This window comes from Phascolarctos cinereus, unplaced genomic scaffold (assembly GCF_003287225.1).
Source record: "Phascolarctos cinereus isolate Bilbo 61053 unplaced genomic scaffold, phaCin_HiC Scaffold_1;HRSCAF=81, whole genome shotgun sequence".
Classification (NCBI taxonomy): Eukaryota; Metazoa; Chordata; class Mammalia; order Diprotodontia; family Phascolarctidae; genus Phascolarctos; species Phascolarctos cinereus.
This window is the reverse complement of record NW_027555514.1, coordinates 273,976,923-273,997,628: the sequence shown is the minus strand read 5'-3', so window position 1 is coordinate 273,997,628 and position 20,706 is coordinate 273,976,923. Positions and strand designations below refer to the sequence as shown.

General features: G+C 44.2%; 1 protein-coding gene across 5 annotated transcripts in view; it reads left to right on the top strand.

Moving 5' to 3' along the window:
* The window catches only part of SLC41A2 (solute carrier family 41 member 2), a 130,752-nt gene extending 111,169 nt beyond the window's left edge, over window positions 1–19,583 (top strand). For all 5 annotated transcript variants that reach the window (XM_020982400.2, XM_078146960.1, XM_020982399.2 and 2 more), the window contains one exon: window positions 16,556–19,583. In XM_020982400.2, coding sequence (XP_020838059.1) covers window positions 16,556–16,741 — 186 coding nt within the window. In that variant the 3' untranslated portion in view covers window positions 16,742–19,583. The remainder of the gene's footprint in view (window positions 1–16,555) is intronic.
* The last annotated feature ends 1,123 nt before the right edge of the window (window positions 19,584–20,706 follow it).

The following is a 20,706-nucleotide window of genomic DNA, read 5'->3' as shown; positions in this document are numbered from 1 at the left end:
GGATAGCTCCACATTGCTCAGTACTAAGGTGGTGCCATCATGCCAGTGAATGCACCCAGCTCCAGCCTTGGGATCACCATGGTGGCTTGATTTGAAACTTAGGCCGAAGATGTAAAAGTGAGCTCTTTCTGTCTGAGTTGTCTAGCTGCTAGAGCTTTGAAAGGGCAGACCCTCAGGGCAGCAGGAGGATTTTCTCCATGAGTTCCAATGTGATTTCCAAGTTTTGGGGGATGGGGGAGGAGGAAGGTAGCAATGGGAGATCCAGAGCAAATCAAGAGCCTCTCAGAGCCATCTGACTTTAGTGGCCAGAGAGTCAGGAAGACCCACGTTCAGGTCCTGTCTGACAGAGACTGGCTGTGTGTTCCGGGGAGTCACTTAATATCTCAGCAGCCCAAACAAATCTATACGGACATTGCGGAGCAGATGTATTAATTAGTAGAGGAATTTTCCCCAGCTGACCTTGGGAAAAGCCATGTTAGACCCTGGGGATCCAAACACAGAACAGAAGAGTGACTGCTGTCTAGAACGTCGTATTTTGCTGCTACGTGCAGTCTCTGACCAGATAAATAAACACCAGGTGACTGAAATCCAGGGGGAAGGAGAATTTATTATGGATGGCGTGAGGTTTCTAGAGTGTGCAGAGCGTGGGGATGGGGGTAGTATTTGGCTGGGGAGGGGTGGATAGGCACCCGAGTTGTGGGGAGGGGTAGCGGGAAAAAGAATTGTTGCCCTTCTGAATTACATGTGTAAGGGAGGGAAGGAGTGGGAGCTTGCTGGCTATAAGGTGGGGAAGGTGCCAGTTGATGGGATAGTCATTGACTCAGAGCAGGGTACTAGAATCTGCAGCAGTGATAGTCAAGAAAATCCCTTAATTCGGAGGCATCGAGGCCTCCTGTCTCTTTTCCAGCTGTGTCCTGGATCTTCTGGGTCCTGGTTGGCACTTCGCCCTTAGTGTTTCAGGCCCTTCATGTCCAACCCTCATCTCACTGCTCCTTCTATTCTAGGACCCTTTCTGAGGCGTAAACCAGGAGGCCTAAGAGCCAGCCCAGTGTTCAGCCAAATCCCAGCGTTCGATCCCTGTGTTCAGTAGTTTGCCTGCCAGGTTCCCTGGCTACATACTTCGTGCACCTCCACCCCTTTCGGTTAGGGTTAGAAACGAAACGAATTTATAGCTAAAGTTATGGTTGGATGGAATGGGGCAATGTATGTCTGCTACTAGAAAAGCAACTCAGGGCATAAATCCTCCTAGTAAGGTATTGAGGACAACCTCACTATTGTATGGTCTGTCTCACGTGTGAAGACCCTCCTGGAGTTGATAGGTTGTCCCAAGTTATCCAAATAATGCCTGAACATCTTCAGGTTCCCATGTGGCCAACAGCCCACAGAGCAGTGAGACTGTGTGATGGACAGAGGGATGGTTTGTTGCCTAGTTACATACGCTTCACCCTCAATAGGACATGCATTTTGAATGACTTTCCCAGTGGGGTGGTGGGAAGGAGATTTGTGAAGGCACGTTCTCATCCAGTACACCCTCTTATCAACAGTATGCTTTTGTGACACCACATGCTGCATTTAAAGCCATCGTCTTGGACTGGAACAAAAAATTTTATATGAAAGTAATTAACTTATCCAGCTATGGCGCCCACCCCTTTGGGCCTGTGCTCCCGTGCTTTTTCCTGGCCAGGCAAACACAAAGGGCAGAGAAGCCCCAAATCATGCATTGTAGTGAGTTCTCTGGCACTAAAAGGCTTTAAAAAGCGGAGCCTGCATGACCACTTATGAGCACTGTCATGGAGGGATTCAGGCAGCTCAAGATGACCTCTGAAGTTCCCTTCCAGGCCAGAGATTCTGCCATTCTATTCTGCTTTGACTTTTCTTTCTTCCTGCCTACTCATTTGCATGGGAACCTTTTCTTTCTTTGTGAGAAATATAGCCTGATTTCTCTAGACACTGGATTCAGCCTTTTCTAATCCTCCATTTTCCTCTCCAAACCAGTTAATTTATTGCATTGAAAGCATAATCTGAAATTCCAAACTGTGTCATACCTCATTGGCCTTCCTTCTTCGATGTATATAGAAGTGAAGCTTATAATTTTCTTTCTTTTTTTTTTTTTTTTTTGGTTCACATCCATTTGTTTGCCCTCCTCACTGAGGTCTTTTTCAAGGACTTCTTGCTTTGCCAGTATAGTAAGTCTGACTGTCTACAAAGATAATTGCTCCCTTTCTAGTTCCCCATCACAAATGCCAAATGGCTGTCTCTTGAGCAACAAAGGATGAGTAGACCGCATTGGTTCATTTTCCACATTTAACTACAAAGCCTCCAGTTGTTTATTCTTTGTGTTACAAACCCTTCATGTGTGTGTTTGTTTTCTTCTGAGAGAGACATCTATTACAGGCAATGTAAAACTCTTAGAATAAACTCAACAAAAAGATGCCATAGGTTGAATGGGGTACAAAATGACTCTTTCCTGGGCAAAATCATGCCCAAAGCTAATACTCAGTTCTGGGCTTTCTAAGTGTGAAGATGTCTCATAATATTCAGGTCTCTTTTGTCTTTTATTAATTATATCCATTTTATGAAAATAAAACTGGATGTCACTCCCATTTTCCTTTTTATTATGGATACTTAAGAGACATATTAATATTCTCTCTAATATAATAGATCTCAGGAGAAGTAAAGACTGGAGCCTTTTTTAGCCTCAAAGTCTTTGGAATTCCCACAGAGTGTTTATTAATATAATTGTGTCCCAGTGAATTCAGATAACTTCTGAACAAAATATTTAATGCCCTGTTTTAGGCAGAAACTATTTTATACATAATACTAGGTTTTAAAATCCTAGCCAAACAAAGTACTGTGAAGAGTCCATTGTGAAAATCTTTCCCATGGCCATGTGCTTATGTTTTGATATTAAAAATACAGTGTAATTCTATATGGGGGACAAGCAGTGATCTCAATGAAGAAAAGAGGAGAAATTTTAAAAATCCAGGTCAGCAGCTGTATCTTAAACACAGACTGCTGTGTTCCCACACTGTGGTTGTCATCTTTTGGGTACATGCGAAGTAGAAGAGGCCGTCTCTGCCTTCAAGGGGCTAATGACGGAGTTAGGAGGCCAAACATCCACGAAACAAGTGCGGAAGAGTGTAAATGTACTCTGTGTGAATCTGATCTGAAAATCTTTTAAAATGGTTATTTTCTGAGCGTGGAGACTTGGAAGTGGTCTTCTGGCCCTTCTCTATAGTAAGGTAGGTATTCTCCACCTCTTTCCACCTACCCATCACGGGTCTTTCATGGCCACCTCCCCAGTGCAGAGCATTCTGATACTCATGGGGATGAGCGTGTGTCCCTGAAAGTGCACCAGATGACAAGCAGTTCTCACACTTTGTGGTCTCAGACCTCTTTACATTCTTAAAACATTATTGAGGAGCGAATCTCTCCCCTCCCCTCCTCTTGCCACCTCATCTTACAGAGAGCCTTAGCTTCTATGGGTTATAGTTGTTGTTTCTACCATATTAGAAATCAAAATATCTCTGTATTATTGTGAAAATAGACTGACCTCACAGACACCCTGAAACATCTTGGGGACTCCTGGGGGCTCCTTGGCTTCATGTTGAGAACCGCTGTAACAGAGAAGCAAATCATCCCAGCAATTTTTAGTCACCAGACCAGACAGGAACCATAGACGTGGAGCCAGAGAATTTGTTGTAGATGTGAAATTCGAGAATTTGTGACTAGACACGAGGTGGGAACCTGACATTGCCTCAACTACATAAGACCAGATATGCTGGTGAATTTGACCAGTTTGGGTTTTCCATTAGAGTGTGAACTGGCATCTCAGCGCAGTGGGACATATCCCTCAGTGCCTCCTCAGCAAAAGGTATCGTAATAACAATGACTAGCATTTATCTCACACTCTGGTTTGTAAAGGGCTTTGCTCTGTGTGTTGTGACTCATTTGACCTTACGACAGCCTGGTGAGGGAAGGGCTGCTTATGGCAGTTTTCACCCAGAATCTCGGAGGGAGGAGGAGCTTTACACATGTTCTAGGCTGCCCTCCTTTAAGGAGCCAGGTGCCTTTCTACAAGATCTGGCCCTGCCTGGGAGATCCCCAGCCCTGGGGAACCCCCAGGCTCCTGAGGCGGCCCAGGCCCCAGGTCCCTCTCGGGGGACTCTAATCATCGTGACATGTCCCCTCCTCTGGAGCTAAAAGCGGCCTCTGCCAGTTCTGTATGGTGTTCCTCATTCTGCCCTTGGAGTCAGGCAGAATGAAGGTCAAGTGATTCTCTCCGATGAATGCCGCTTCAGTACTTGGAGACTAAACATCCTTGGGTCTGCTGCTGCTTCTGCATCATTAAGCGATAGGAAAACTGAGGCTGTTTAGCCTAAAGAAGCCTTGGTTGGGGGTGAGAGGTGGGGAGTAGGAGTGATGTTAGCTGCCTGTCTGCAGCTATCTCTGGGTCATGGCCTGTGGCCTCCTCTGCTTGTGCTCCAGATTGTCAGGGCACGTCCTAGGATGGCACATTCAGAACTGAACACAATATTCTCAGGGTTGTCAGGCTGGGGTTTTGAGACCACCCAGTCCCTGCCACTTCTAACTCCCATTCCCTTTTATTTGCTCTCTGCCCAAACCTGTGGCTAGAATGAAGGGTGTGTGGGAAGTCAGGAGTGGAAGCATCCCTCTGCCATTAGCCAGGAGAGTTAAACAGGCCACACGTCCACACAGGCCAACGTGTGATGCACAGACCAGTTATCTGGGTCCCTTTCTCCACAGAGCTCATAGGCCAGGTATCCACTCTGAAAAGAAAAGCATCGTCGAAGCCCTGAGTTCCTCTGTGGGATTCACCTGTCAGAGAGGCTGCTGAGTACCAGTTCATAGTGTGGACCAGCTGCCACTAGGGGGAAGGAGGTGTGGGTGGGGTTGCCTTTCCAATGGAAGAGCAAATATTTAGTAAGCAAACAATGAGCTCAGTGTTAGATTATATACTCTTCAAGAGCAAGGACCCTGTGGTTTTTTTGTCTTTGTACCCCCAGTGCTTAGCACATTGCCTGGGATATAGTAGATGCCTACCCAATGTTTGTTCAATTGAATTGAGTCTCTACTACATGGAAAACTCTGGGCTAGGTGCTGAGGACCTAGCCAGCCATGTGGAGTGAGGTCACCCCCTCCCATTTGGCCAAGGATGCAGCTTATGCCACCAGAGCAGTTAAGAGTAGGCAGTTGGCCTCACCTTGCTCATTAATCCCCGCCTCTGCATTTCCCAAAAAAAGAAAAAATGAAAGCATGGCCTTTCCTAAACATGGTAGGCCTAGCTGGAAAGTATGGTTCATTTAGCTTTCTGTATTCTCTGGTTCTCTCAAATGCTTTCAGACTTGTCATTTTGATAGTCAGGGTGGGGGAAGAACTGGGATTGAGAGGGAGGAAGGAACTGTCAAAGGAAAATTGGAGAGAGAAAATGAAGTTCTCAGAGTTTGCCCTGGGTACAGAAGTAATGAAGTGAACACCTCTCGAACTGAATGCAATATTTACCTGAAAACAAGCAGTGGGTTAAGTGAATTTGTAAGGCGTCCCTTCTGACACAGTTACTGCGTTTTCATGATATAATGAGGTGCTGTGAATAGGATGATTGTACTATTACTGCTTAGGCTATGGAGTTTCGGAATTGAGGCATTTCCCCAATTCCACATTTATGATTTATACTCAGAAGAGAGCGCACTGGGCTTCAGGCCAGCAGTGCGTAGAAGATGAAATGACTTGTCTGCCCAGGAGAAATAGCCTGGTTGTAACTATGTGCAGCAAGGCATCGAGAAAAGGGCTTATTTGCAGCCTTGTCAAGCCTGATCAAAATGAAGGCAAGACTTGAGGAACGGAGCCATCCTTTCTTCCCTCGTACTGCTTTGGACATTTGAAAGCTGCTCTCGGAGTTCACAGTCGTGCTGAGACAGCAGAGAGACTCCAAAGACTTTTCACATCCCCTACCGAACCTTATAGGACGGATGTGTGAAGAATCCTGGCAGTAGGCATCGAATGGGAAGCTGTCGAAGTCCTCATCCAGCGAAATCGGCCACAGTAGAAATGATTGTGGATGTCCCCACACTCCCAGCACTCACCGGCCCAAAGTCATCTGATGTTTTGAACATTCTAGAGCTTAAAAAAAATACTTAGCATCATCCTTCAGTTCCTCCTTTTTTAAACCAAAAGTAGCTTTGTTACTCCACTGATGTCTGAGCTAAAGAATATTTTTGTAAGCATTGGTGAATAAACTCTTGAAAAAACAAACTTGAAAACTCAAAACCCTGTCAGGTATACTTTAAATCGGAGACAATGACTTGGAGCCTGGAGCACTGGACTTGAGTTCCAGTTCTCCCACTTACTTTTCTCGTTGGTATAATGAGGATGGATAACCCTTCGTGTGCTCTCTCACTCACAGAGTCGCGTGCGCATCGACGTAATCTCTTTGGCAAATCTTAGAGGACTACGTGTATTTTATACACACTACTATGTATAAATATACTGGCGGCCGCTAGGTGGCGCCATAGTGCATAGAGTGCCAGGCCTGGAGTCAGCAAGACTCATCATCCTGAGTTCCAGTTCAGCCCCAGGCACTTACTAGCTGTGTGACCTGGGCACGTCATTTAACCCTGTTTGCCTTACTCCACTGGAGAAGGAAAGGGCAAACCATTCCAGTATCTTTGCCAAGAATTCCCCGTGGACAGTATCGGTGTGCGGTGGTCCGCAGGGGTCATGAAGAGGAGGACGCGGCGGAATGACTGAACTGTTCATGCTACATACTCCGTAGATATTTATTTATGCTGCTACTGTTGGCAGCAATAGTATGATAGCAAAATCCTGTATTGTCACAATTTCATACAGTCATTAGTAGTTGGAAGGGACATCTTACGGGGGAAAAAAGGCTTCAGAGAGTGTTACGTTAGTCTTAAGGAAGAAAAACAAAGGAGCAGTTATACTTTTCAGAGTTTGTCTCGTGAACTCCACGTGGTCATTATACCTGCTGCCTCCTGGCATGGAAAGAGGCCTGGACCCAGAATTCTAAAAGGCCAGGTTGGCGGTGGGCCAGCTTTGGCAGGGGCCTGTCAGTTTGGAGGGCCTTTGAATGTGGGCCTCAGGTCAAGGAGGATCCTCACCTGAATATTTGTCTCTGAGTTGATTAAATTTTTGAAATCATGGCGGTAGGGGGTTCAGTTGGGAGGTTGGGGTGTGTAAGTAAGGAACATCTCCCCCCACCTCCGCTGATGAAATCACAAAAGTTTTGAAGTACTGAAGGAAGTCTTTATGAGACGGAAATGATTTTAAAATTCATTTCTTTCTACAAGCAATAAGAAATGAAACAGACAGACACCCAGGAAGACTTTGGGGAGTTGATACAAAGCAAAGTAGCCAGAGCCAGGGGGACAGTGTACTCTGTGACCACAGCAGTGTGAATGGTAAGGACCCCAGGAAGGAGAGGAAGCCCCCGTGTTCCCCCTCTGGGCTTGGAACATTCTGTAGGCAGTCAGTGATCACTTTGGCCAACTTGTTTTTCTCTTTTATTCTTTAAGTAAGGGATACCTCTGGGAAGGGAAGGAGAGAAGAGAGAACATATTGGATATAAGACCAAAAGAGAGCACTAAAAATGGTTTTTAAAGAAAAGAAAACTCAATTAAGGCTCCAGGGAACAGATAAGGAAACATTGTTTCTCCCTTGAAATAGAGAGATGCAGGATGACCAGGATGATTATCAGACAGGTTACCACGTTGGATATTTTGTTTTGATTGTTTTTCTTTGTTGGAAGGGAGAGATCCATCTGGCAGTGGGGTTATAATGAGAGTTAGCATATATGAAATGCCTGCTGTGTGTCAGGACCTGTGCTAAGCATTTTATAAACATTATCTCATTTGATTCTCACAGTAACCCTGTGAGGTAGCAGCTGTTACATAGAAATACATCTGTAAGTACATACATATACATACACACACATATACCTATATGTATATTATAGCTATACATATTACCTATTATAATAAGAGGAACTGAGGCAACAGAAAAGTGTCTGAGTCTGGATTTGAACTCAGGTCTTCTAGACTCTAGACTGTTATGTAAAGACAAAAGGTGTCAGCAAAACTTTTTTTTGTTTATTTTATTTTATTTTAATTTTTTTTCATATGCTTTTGAGTTGAAAATTTTTTCTCCCTTTTTCTCCCCCCCCACCCTCCCCAAGACGGCGCATAATCTGACATAGGCTTTACATTTACATACCCATTAAACATATTTTCACATTAGTGAAGTTGTAAGTAAAAATTAAAACCAATAGGAGGAACCATCAGAAAGATGAAACAAAATCAACAGGTAAAATAAGTGATAGCGATTCGGCTTTCATAGTTCTTTCTTTGGATGTGGACAGCATTTTCCATCCCGAGGCCTGGGAGATGTCTTAGATCCTCCTAATGCTGAGAAGGGTTCAGTTTAACAATCTTAGTCATTGCATAACGTGGCTGTTATTGTGTACAAAGTCCTCTGGGTTCTGCTCACTTCACTCAGCATCAGACCATATAAGTCTTCCCAGGTTCTTCTGAAGTCAGCCTGTTCATCATTTCTTATAACACAATAGTATTCCATTACATTCATATACCACAACTTGCTCAGCCATTCCCCAATTGATGGGCATCCTCTCAATTTCCAATTCTTTGCCACCACAAAAGAGCTGCTATGAATATTTTTGTACATGTGGGTCCTTTTCCCATTTGTTTGATCTCTTTGGGATATAGCCCTAGAAGTTCAGCAAAACTTTTTTTAAAAGTACTTTGTATGTATATAACCTGTGTGTGTGTGTGTGTGTGTGTATGGGATTATCCGCATCCTCAGGAGGAACTTCTAGATAATCTGTTTCCATCATGCTCTCAGCCTCCTGGCCTTCTTCTATGTGCTGCTGCATCCAGAGTTTTCCAGAAGTCCAAGGGGATTGTGTTTTTGCCTGGCCTTCACGCTGCTGATCAGTTAATTCAGTATGACCGTTTCCTGTATAGATCAGTCCGGTCCCTGTCTGCTGGCTGACAAATGTTCTCAGTTCTCTATCGAGTCAGTGACTTGAGGATCCTCCAGGTCCAGAGGAGGCCTGGCTTCCGGGTCTCTCTTTGATGGCCCCTGGGTCCATATCCTCAGCTCCTTCCCTTTGAAAAGGAACTCCTTTCTCTCTCTCTCTCTCTCTCTCTCTCTCTCTCTCTCTCTCTCTCTCTCTCTCTCTCTCTCTGGTTGGGCAATGAGATTAAGTGACTTGACCAGGGTCACACAGCTAGTAAGTGTTATGTGTCTAAGGCTGGATTTGAACTCAGGTCCTCCTGAATCCAGGGCCAGTGCTCTATCCACTGTGCCACCTAGCTGGCTGCCCCTTAAAAAGGAACTCATCACAGCATTTTCTTGGCTTATCTGTTCTTAATTCATGTGGTTGTGTCTTGTGCAAAAGCTAAGGGTTTGTGTCAGATTTAGCTTCTTTTTAAGATATTTATTTGATTTGTTTTGTTACTGGTTGATTTGTTTTTGGCCTCTACCTGTGATTTCGTTGGTATAGGGAACTCTCCATGAAGAAATGACCTCTACAAATACAGACCAGCCCCTGTTCTGCACCCTCGAGTGGTGCAGGAATTACTCAGGACCATGTGAAAGAATTGCATTTATTAGCAAAGAAGAAACCCAACAACTTCCCTTATGCAGTATGCCCTTATTTCGCTTGTCACTTGTTTTGCAGGATTTGATGTCTGGATTCTGACACCTTTTCTTTGATTCTCCATCATAGACCACACTTTTGTCATCTTGGATGTGAAGAGGCAGTATGTTTTTTAAAGTCCAGCCTAATTTCTGGAAGATCCGTTTTCAGTGACATTTAAATTAGACTGGTTCTCCGGCCACTGAAGCGCGTTTATCCCCATCTTTTAGATACACTTCTTAATCTTTCTTGACTTGTGGCACTTGTGGTGCAAGGTCGTGTTGTGGTATTCTTTCTCTGCTGGGGAATTTCTGTAATTCCTGACTAATTCTACTCCAGTTCTTGATTTTTTTCAGAATTTATCATTCTCTCAATTGGGATAAGACCCTTTAAAAGTAAAACTTTTTTTAGAGGAGTGCTTCTTTATCATCTGATGAAGAAGCTTCTTCCTTGCACACTCACTTAGACTTCAGACAGTGGTTTCGGGAGAGTCTTGAATAAAATAATGATTTTCGTCAGTACACATGTCTTTTTTCTAGTCTTTGTACTAGCTTATCTATAACCAGCAGATTTTTACTTTTGCTGTCTTCTTGCCATTCTTCCAATTTTAAGAAGCCGACCCCACACGGTAGATGAATTAACAACAACCTTTCCAGCCTCCAGGTCCTTCTGAAGGTCTTTGCTTTTCGTGTATGACAGCATGTTGTTTTGTGCTTCATTGTGACCCATCTTGCTTTGCTATTGGCTTGAAGGATGCTGGAAACGATTTCCTCCTGCCAACAGCCACCGCAATATCTCTGATAGTCATGGAAGTGTACTTGTTAAGAGCTACAGCTTTTGTGTGTTTCTTTGAAGTAATATCCATTTTTTTTTCTAGTCACAGAATTAGCCACACAGAAAAAGACTGTAAAGTGAAACACACGTGTATGGCACGAAATCTAGCTCTCAGCTAACAGAGAACTAATGAACAGTGGAGAAAGCAGCTCAATCTGGTCAGACATTCCATGGCAGCCTAATGTCAGTAGAGTGACACACACAGATGACAGTTTGTACCGTATCAAAATTATTGTTGGGCCTGGGTAATTCACATACCACTGTATAGTATAAGTCTAGTCATAGTGAGGTAACTTGCCCAGGGCCACACAGTTTTAATAAAGATAATTTTAATTTTTAAAATACAATGTATCTTTTTCCAGGTTTGATTTGGCATTCCCATGCCAGGCAGGTATTCAGAGCTCTGCTTCTGGTCCTTTCTTTAAAAAAATATTTTTCATAACCTATTTTTTCATGTCGCATTAATTTCCCATTATATCCCCCTTGGGTCCCTAAAAAGCCATCCTTTATAGCAAAGAATTAAAGAAAGAGAGAGGAAAGGGTCATTTAGAAAAATTAATCCTTTCAACCAAGTAGGATTGTCTTGTCTTCCAGACCCCAGTTCACCCACCTCTGTAAAGGAGGGAGGGAATCGTCTCAAGAGCCAAGCGTGATCATGGTAACTATGGAACTTTGGGGTCCTGTCTTTTTATTGTTCCTTCCATTTATGTTGTTGTCATGTACATTTTCTTGGTTCTGTTTATGTACTTTATATAAGTTTATTTATGCCTTCTGATTCTTCTTTGAATTCATTATGTTCCTTCATAAGACAGAATAATATTCCATTACGTTCTTCTCCCCAACATCTTCAATCATTCTTCACTTAGTGGGATCTATGTTGCTTCCATTTTTTTTGCTAGTACCATAAAAAGTGCTGCTATGAATTTTTTTGGTGTATCTGAGAACTTTAGGCCATCTTTGCTTCTGTCTCTTTTTAAGATTTTTCAGGTGGTTACATTTCCATTTTCCTAGAAGTATCCAATATCTCCGTATTCTCTTTGAGAATTTTACCGTTTGGGGAGGGATAACTCCACGGGGTGCTGAAAAGAGCCCTTGGAGACGTTTTTAATAGATAAATGGTCCAAGGATATGAATAGGCAGCTTTCAAAGGAAGAAATCCAAGCTATCAGCAACCACATAAAGCATGTTCCGGGTCACTAGTAAGAGGAGAGATGAAAATTAAAATGACTGTAACAGATTGGCAAAGATAACAAAAAGGGAAAATGACAGTTGAAAGGACTGAGGGAAATCGGGCCTACCAGTGGACTGTTGTGGCTGTGAAAGGACCAGCAGTTTGGAGCTGGGCCCCAGGAGTCCCTAGAGTGTGTAGCCTTTGATCTGAACGACATTAGAAGGCCTGTTTCCAAAGAGATCAAAGAAAGAGGAAAAGGACTCATGTACAAAAATATTTTGGCAGCTCTTTTTGTGGGGGGTGAAGAAGGTTCCCGTGATGTGGTGAGTACCTGAACAAATTATGTTACGTGAATATAATGCAATACTGTCGTGCCATAAAAAATTATGTAAGACTCTCCCTTGTAACAAAGTACAGTCATACGGAAGAACTCAGCACGTTAACCACCTGTCTGACAAGGGGTGCCTCAGTCCACACCTCAATTCTGCCGCTTCTCTGATGAGAGGAAGAAAACGTTCTTCCTTCTCAGTCTTCTGAAGCTGTGATTGGTTGTCCTTTCGGTGTTCTGCCATCTTCTGCCATCTGCAGGTTCCCCCAGTATTTTACTAGGGGACAAAGTGAATGCAGAGAAGCCAATAAAATGTCTAAAAAAGTATACAGAGCACCTGGAGAGAGAACACCTGGAATTTCGGGGAAGACTTCTTGTAAGAGGTAGCTTGGGCACAGAACCAGAGAGGGGTGACGAGGGAAAGCATGTTGGTCAGGTGGATGCTTGTTGTGGTTAGTATAAACCTGTCCCTAGAGGGTGCCCAGCCTGTGAAAAAGGACCAGAAAAAGGGTTCTCACTAGGGCAGAGCCAGGGCAGATCCCATGGTGCTCAAAAGTTAACATCAAGGGCTTTCTTAATAGGGTCAAAAGTTGTGAAAGGGAAGCGTTTGGAGAGCTATTGGGTGAGGGTATACACCTGTCTGTCAGGGTTTTTTCCCTTCTTTCTTTTTTTTAAACCACATCTGGTTAAGTCTTTCTTAATGCTGACAGCGCGCCTAAGAGAGGCTCCCACAGCTTTGATTTGCCATGTTTTAGGCATTGCTCTGACCAACAGAATAAGCAGTTGCAGGTGCCGAGAAGCAGCGTTTAAGAACCCATCGATTTAGACAAAGGATATACTTATTCCTTCCTTGTTTCAAGTGAGTTTCCCCCGTTGTTATTTGGGAAATGTTTTCTATAAATAGCTGAGGGTGAGTGGGATGCAGGCTTGGCCGCTGGGTGCTGAGGTTCTCCTTAACAGATATTTGGAAATGGGAAGCTGTTCACAAGTACAGCTTTTGGCGTGAAATCAAATCCGGGGGCTTTTGTTGGCTTGTTTTCGGTTGCTGTGTAAGTTGGGGGTAGGATGGTTTTATACTTAGTGTGTAGGAAAAACACCAAGTTGTTACTCCCAAAGCCTGTCTGTGCCGTATTTATAAGGCAGGCTCTCCAGAAGTAACCTTCCATCCCACAGGGTGCATATGTTGTTTGTGCGGCCAGAAGCCCGAGAGCCCTGTAAAGGACTCTTCATGCATGGAGTGCTGGCCTGTGTTCATTCATCGCAGAAGCTGCTGCTGAATCACTGTCTTCCAAAGCAAACACACACTCTTTTACCATATTATTTGCTTGAATTCCAAGCAGCGTACCTGGAGCATGGAAATTAAATTAGCCAAGACTACAGAGTTGCCTTTTCAGAAGATGTATTTACTTAAAGAAGTTATTCATATTTCATAGAGAACAAACAGGGAATATTTATTAACTCAAAGAATTAGAATCCAACCTTGGTTTGATCTGAGATGTACTTTTTTCAATACAAATTCCCCAGAATTTCAGGTCTGGAATGGGGGTTTTAATGGGCCTCTACTCCAACCTCTCACCAGGAATCTGCTCTTTTTATAGATGAAGAAACCTAGACCCTCAGAGGATAAATGAATTACCTAAGATCCCAGGGCTATTTAGTCGAACTGTGAGATCAGAAATTCAGGTCTTCTGTCTCCTAGTCCAGGGCTGCTTTCATCACAACATTTAATTTTTGTCTTATTTAGTTATTTTAAGAGAAATATTTGAAAACAGATTTATTGTTGTAAACCTCAAGAGCTGTGGCCGACTTATACTACTTCTTACTATCTGTGTACTTTCAAGATAATAAATATTAAACCTATAATTCAGTGAGCATTTATTAGAGTATTCCAAAAACCACATGAATAGACTAGTGTCATGGGAGTTGGGGGTGGGTGGGGAAAGCAATGACCGATGACTTGGGGATGAAAGGAGGTGAGGCTTTGATAAATGGAGAGGATGCCGGGGGCATTCCGGGAAGGGGTGATGGGCGTGCAGTGCTGTATACGGGACCAGATACTGGGTTATATTGTAAGGGGCTCTGAAAGGGCCAGTCTGAGGATGTGGGGCTTTAAGCATGGGGGTGATGAGGGCAAAGCCATGACTTTGGAAAGACTAATCTGGCGGCAGTGGGCAGGATGAGTCAGGGAGGAGAGAAACATTAGTTAGGAGTTTATTGCAGTAATCCCAATGAGCAGCCGCTAAGAGTGGGGTTATGAGATAGCAGATTCATATGAGAGAGATTGCAGAGTGCCTGGAGAAGGAGTGTGAAGTCAGCAAATTCAGCCCCCATTTATTAAACGCCAAGCACCCGGAGGAGCGCGGGTGCTGTGGATAGGACTGGCGTCCGAGGCAGGAAGACCTGGGCTTAAGTCCTTCCTGTGCCATGTCCTGGCTCTGTGACCTGGGCAGCCAGCCATCCTTCGGTGTTCCAGACAATTCTTTAGGACTCTTAAGCTGCAGAAAAGATCCAGCGCTGCCCTGCTGGAGAGAGTTTATTCATCGGGAATCCCCTTTACCAATGACGTCACAGGTTTGGCCCGAAGCAGTGTGCGTAGGAGTAAGCAAGATACTAACAAAACTACAAGTAGATGGGCACCTTCCCTCCAGGAGCTTCTGGTTTAATGGAGGAGAGAAGAGGCATGGCGAAATAATGCATTTACAGAATAGAAGGCCCATTAGAGCCAAAAACACCGTGAGGAGAATTCTGAGGAAGTTAAGAAAGGGTCTGAGGCACCGTCTTGCTCTCATCCCTAGCGCTGCTTTCTTTCCCAAGGTAGCTCTTGCTAGATGGTCTCAGACCACTTCCCAAAACAGATGAGGTCACGTCTGCCTGAGAGTGAAGGTGGGAGGAGAATTTAAGGAGACAAGAGAAAGTCGGAAGTTATCTCTAGATTGTGTAATTGTGGAGCCAGTGAGAGATGGATGAGAGGATAGATGAGTAACGAGGATTAGGATGAAACTGCATAACAGGACTGGGTAAGGAGGTCCGGTCAGCATTTTGAAAAAGATCTCTCTTGTACCTAGCAATGCTCTGCAACCTGGGACCAGATGGAAGTGAAGGAGAGTGTGGGTGTGTTAGGCTCCAGGTGAAAATAAGGGGCAGGGGGCTTAGCTGGGAGCAGCACTGCCGTGACTGATCACAGAAGGGTCTGGGATGGGGACAGTGTCTAGTTACCAGGAAGCTTTATGGCCGAGGGGAGCGATTGAAGACCCAGGTTTGGGGGTGTCATAGGACACTGGGGGAGCTAGCAAATGGGGAGATGAAGAAGAGCATCCAGGGCATCAGCCTGGCTTTGGGGGTTGGGGCAACAGGGGTGTTAAAGGCATGTGCCCAGAGCAGGTCAGACAAAAGGGGAAAATAAAGCCCTAGGGCAGAAGTCAAAGTGAGATCTCCTGTTAGAGCCCTGCAATGGCAAAATATAGTCGCTGGTAGGAAAGAGGGAGTCGAGGCGGGGTCCCCCGGGTGCCCTGCGTGGAGAAGAGTCAGAGCACAGGCTCTGCTGCAGGGTGTTGTTGGTCCCGCCTGGGCAGTGGTTGGAGAAGCACATTGCTGTTCTTGGTTTTGTTCAGGAGGGCTGGGCAGCCTCTGCAGCGTGGAGCTGAGAGTCAGGCCAACGCGTCTTCCAAGTCCATAAATCATGGCGGCCCACAGGAGAACATGTACATGTCCTCTTCCCTTTGTGTGTGCCCTTTCATTGTAACTCCATATAGTTACCACAGAATGTTGTTGTTGTAAAGTGTCTTTCCCAGGGCTGGTTAGAGAGCCCCATGGCTTGGAAAATCTTCCTAAGTCTATATAGTGTGTTAGACAGATGCAGCATAGAGCAGCTGAGGCTGATGGCCAGAGTGCTGTAAGCTGGCCTTGCCTTCTTCTGATCTGAGCTGTTTGTGACTTTGGGCACACTTCCACCTTCGGTTCCTCACTTGGAAAACAGGGATAAACCCGCTCTGTCTACCTCTTCAGGTTGTTGGGAGATAGGGTAGAAATGAGGTGATGTCTGTGAAAGACCTTTTAAAATGTCCAAAGGGGTAGACGATGCAGGGTGATTTTTTTTCATATTCCTTTATAAGTATTTCATGAGAGAGGACGTCAGTCATCCATTTGTATTCTTAATACCCTAGAATGGAGCACATTAGGCACTTAATAAATGCTTCCTGAACTGAATGGAGTCACAGGATCTCAGAGCGAGGTTGTCTGGCCCAGACCTGAATAGGAGGGCCCCCCTGCCATGTCCTCGGCACCCTGGGCACCTTATTCTTCCATGGCAGATACTCAGTGGACCATGCTTTACTGTTAATTCTCTCTCTCTCTCTCTCTCTCTCTCTCTTCTCTCTCTCTCTCTCTCTCTCTCTCTCTTTGCTGTTAATTCTCTTAGGCTCCCATGTGAAAACCAGCAGAAATCAGGGATTTGAGCTTGTTTGCAGATTTTTAATGGACTAGGAGTTGTCTGGCCCAGCCAGAAATGACCTTTGGTTTATCGTTTCAGGTATTCAGCTTGCTGTGGATTGCCGACTGGATGGTGCATCACTTCTGGAGAAAAGGAAAGGATCCTGATAGCTTTTCCATCCCGTACCTCACAGCTTTGGGGGATCTGCTTGGAACAGCCTTACTAGCTTTGGGCTTTCATTTTCTGTGGCTCATTGGCGATCGAGATGGCGATGTTGGAGACTAATGAAATATGGAACTGCTGACTGTTCTCAGACCATATAGAAGAAAAACAGAAGATGGCGGCTCGTGACTCCTTTTCAAGGCCTTTAATATAATACAGTAATCTCACTTTGGCTGGGTTAATTTTAAGTTGAAACTGATATGATTAAATGGCCTTAACTTTTTTAAAAAACTGAATTCAAATAGAAAATAAAAATGAAGGGCATTGCCTTTCATATCAGAGAATGAAGGATGATTTGACATTGAAACAGATAGCAGTTTCATCTCTGGAGTTAATTAAAATCAGAAAATATGGAGGGAGTTAAATATGAGTAATTTTATAGCTAGTCACACCCCAGGAATGCAGTTGGTTGGTTATTTGACTTGTAATGGAAAGTTGAGGGTGCAGAGGAGATTGGCCTCTTTTCTAATGAATTTGGTTACAATGAAAATTCTAATTTTAAAAAAAATACCCTTTTGTAGTTTAAGAAGTTTTGACTACTTCCACCTTTGCACCAGCTGAGTTTGAATTGACAAATGATCGACCCCAAAAGATGTCGTATCAGAGATGGGGACTTGACCCCATGAAGGCCCGTGAGCTCCTCAGAGATGCCATGACTTGGTTCCAACTCCATGGCTCCTGTGTAGAGCAGGGTGGGTGTGGGTAGGGCTCAGAGGAGAACAATTAGGTCATTTGGGGTCATCGATTCTTCTTTTCAAAAGCCAGAGGTCGAATCAAACAAGAGGAAGGAACTCAGCTGTGTTTGTGAGACTCAACATGGTGGAAAAGCTACTCTCACTCTTCATTGGAAAGTTGGGCTGATGATAGCGCCATTAGAGGTGTCAGCATCACAGCAGATTGGCTGCTTTAGTGCATCGTGTTTGTCCGCAAGGTTTGCTAAGAGTCTGAATTTTATGTTGGGATTGTCAGTGTTTCCCCATGTAAAATTATTCCAGCTAGAGGATGCTTGGTCTAGTTCATTTAAGCAGTAGAAGAAATGAGTAAGATTTTCAAGTGAAGGATTTGGGTGTTTGGGAAGAATCAATTGATAAAGCTTAAGCTTATCCTTTAGGGGGTCAAAAAGAGGCCGTGGCATGTCTGGCCAAGCCTTACTGATGCCGCCTATCTGCAAACAGGCTGATTTTTACCAAGGGGCCAGAATACATGCGTAGGGTGTAGTTTTTCTTGATCTGTTTTTCTAAGAATTGCTCATGTCTGTTGGGAATACTTGGACCAATCTGATTAATTACTGGAAAAGAGCAGCATTTTTCTACAAAATAGAGTGAATCAACAGAATGATCGCTCTATCTGTTGTATACTGTTTGTACTTCTAGTGCAGATTAAGGGCATTCCGCTGTAACTCAGCCTGTGGTGACACACATCTTTGTGTTTGCTTTATTTAAGTAATAGGTTCTATATAACTTTATTGTGGACATCATTCCTGTTGAGTGCTTTAAAATGAGGAGGACTAGATCAGTAATAGGTTTGCTTTTGCTTTTCACTTTAATTATGCCATTTTTCTGCCTTAGAATGCAGATGTCATAGACGGTAAGAGAAGTAATCATAGTTTCTCCTTTGGAGAGTTATGGTGTCACACGGTGAACATTCTTACAAGAGAAAGAGTGAGCAAGTGTAAGTTCACAAATATTTAACTGAGAAGGTTTTTTAAAATTCCATTAAGACTTAGTTTGATCTTATTTGAAGAGTTTGAAAAATACTTGTTTACACTTGAATTGTATGTTCTGTAATCATTTCTAGAATTTGTGTGCAGACTGAAATTCCTAGTAAATTTTATTTTGGCTGCTTTTAGCAGAAAAAAAAAAGATAATGCTGCACCACAGTATTTGCCAAGCAGCTCTTTTTTCATTCACTCACAAAGCCGCTTGCTGAGTCTTTATTTCCCCATAAAATTAGCATGAAATTGCTAAAAAATATAATGACGTTTACATTTACATATCGCCTCATACTTTACAAAGTCCTTCACATACACCATCTCTCATTGCGATCTTCACAACAATGCGGCGAGGCAGCTGAGGCAACTATTGTTGCCCCTCATTTCATAGATGAGGAAACTGAAATTCAAAAGGGTCAGTTGGTTTGGGCAGAGAATGGACGCCGATCCAGAACACCTCATGTCAGACCCAGTGTTCTTTCCATGATGTCAGGCTGCCTCTGAGTGCTTCTGGGTGATGGCCATCCTTTAATGCTCAAAGAGGGAGTCACACATGTGCCCCCCCCCCACAGACACACAGACACACACACACACCCCTCTTCAGGGAATCTTCCTTTTTCTGCTCAACGTGGGCCGCTTTTAATTACTTTGTACGTAAGGGCCACAGACAGGTGACGTCGATGACAACCCTAGATCAGCTGAAAACCTGGGGTTCTGTCTCATTTGACCCTGTGCCTGAGTCAGTCAGGTTGGCTTGGGATTCGCCTCTGTTCCTTTTTCCTGCTCGGTAGAGCAGGTCAGTAACATGAAGGAGGAAAAGAAGAGAAGGGGGCCCAGCACACAGGATCATTCATCTGGAGCTAACAACAGACATTGGAGATCATCTGCTCCAATGGGATGAGGAAACTGAGGGTCTGAGTGGGCAAGTAAGTCCCAGAGCTGGGATGCAGACTCAGATGCTCTGACCCTATAGCCACTCCTTCTACTACGCCATGCAGCCAGAGGCCTAGAACTCACCTTTTATAGCACTTTATGATTTACAAAGCGCTCTCCTCCCAAACATTATTTACAGCCCTTGGACTACTAGACAATCATCTACCAGTTGAGCTAATTATAAAATGGAAGTACCTTGTTTAAAAAATAAAAACACCACTATGTGTGCTTATCATTAATAAACTTATTTACAGATTTGAACATATTGTGACCAATTTTTTTAAAACTTGCAAAATTTACCAACGTATCCTTCCTCATCAGCCACATATTACAGTAATTAGTCCTGAAATCTCCCAATAATTTTATTATGTATGGTGTTTATTTGGCCACAACATAAAGAATACCCACATACTTAACCTTTAATTACTTATTTTTAAGACACTTCCCTTTGGGGTGTGTGTGTGTGCGCGCGCGCAGGGGGAGATGCTTATGTTATTGGGTCATCTGTGATTAAAAAAAATTCCCTTTAGAATAAAGTTTCTTGAAAAGAGATTCCATTGGAAACTCATTTGGAATGTGTCTTTGAGGAGGCATAAAACATTCCACCTTCTAGACCACCCGAGTCTTGTCACTGGAGTTGCCTGGCTTGTCCCTTCAGGGAATTGGACTCCTTCCCAGCCCTGTTGGCCATCTATGGTCTGGTGAACCCATTGAAGGCAGGCGCCTGTCGTGGTGGGAGTTTGTTTTTCAGTCAATTCAATGAAAATGCCATGGACTCAGTGTCAGGAGGCGGCATCCACGTGACTGGCCTTTGGAGACACCGTCAGAAGAGGCCGTGTTTGGATTCCTCTATGTGGGTGTACTTGCATAGATTCGGATACTTGGATTCACAGTGTTCAGGCCTTTCTGCCTGCGCCCCCAAGCCTTTGTAGGTTTTGTCTGTTTTGTGAATGTCTGTACCAAAACTTTTGTCACTGGCAGGGTCTTCTCTGTGTTTTGCTCAACTGATCCTCGGTTAACAACTACAGACTGTTGCTGGTCAAATACTTGAAGCATTTTCAGCCTGGTGAGTCCAGCCCATGCTTAGGTTCTACTGGCAGAGCTTTCCAGGGCCTAGGGTCACCTCCCCACTTTGAAGAGGCATCAGAGGAGGACCTGAGTGTCTAGCTAATGGAGCCTTGTGCCAGAAGCATCCCTCTCTCACACGCAGCCTGGGAATACCTCAGGAACACCTCCTTGAGGTGACTTGGCTCCATCCCAGGGGACGCCTGGAAACTTGAGTAGGCAACACCCTTCCAGAAGTGGCCGTCAGCTGCTCCACCAGCATCTGGCCACGTGAGGCTTCAAAATGTAGCTCTATTGGCACGGCAGATGGCGTAGAAAC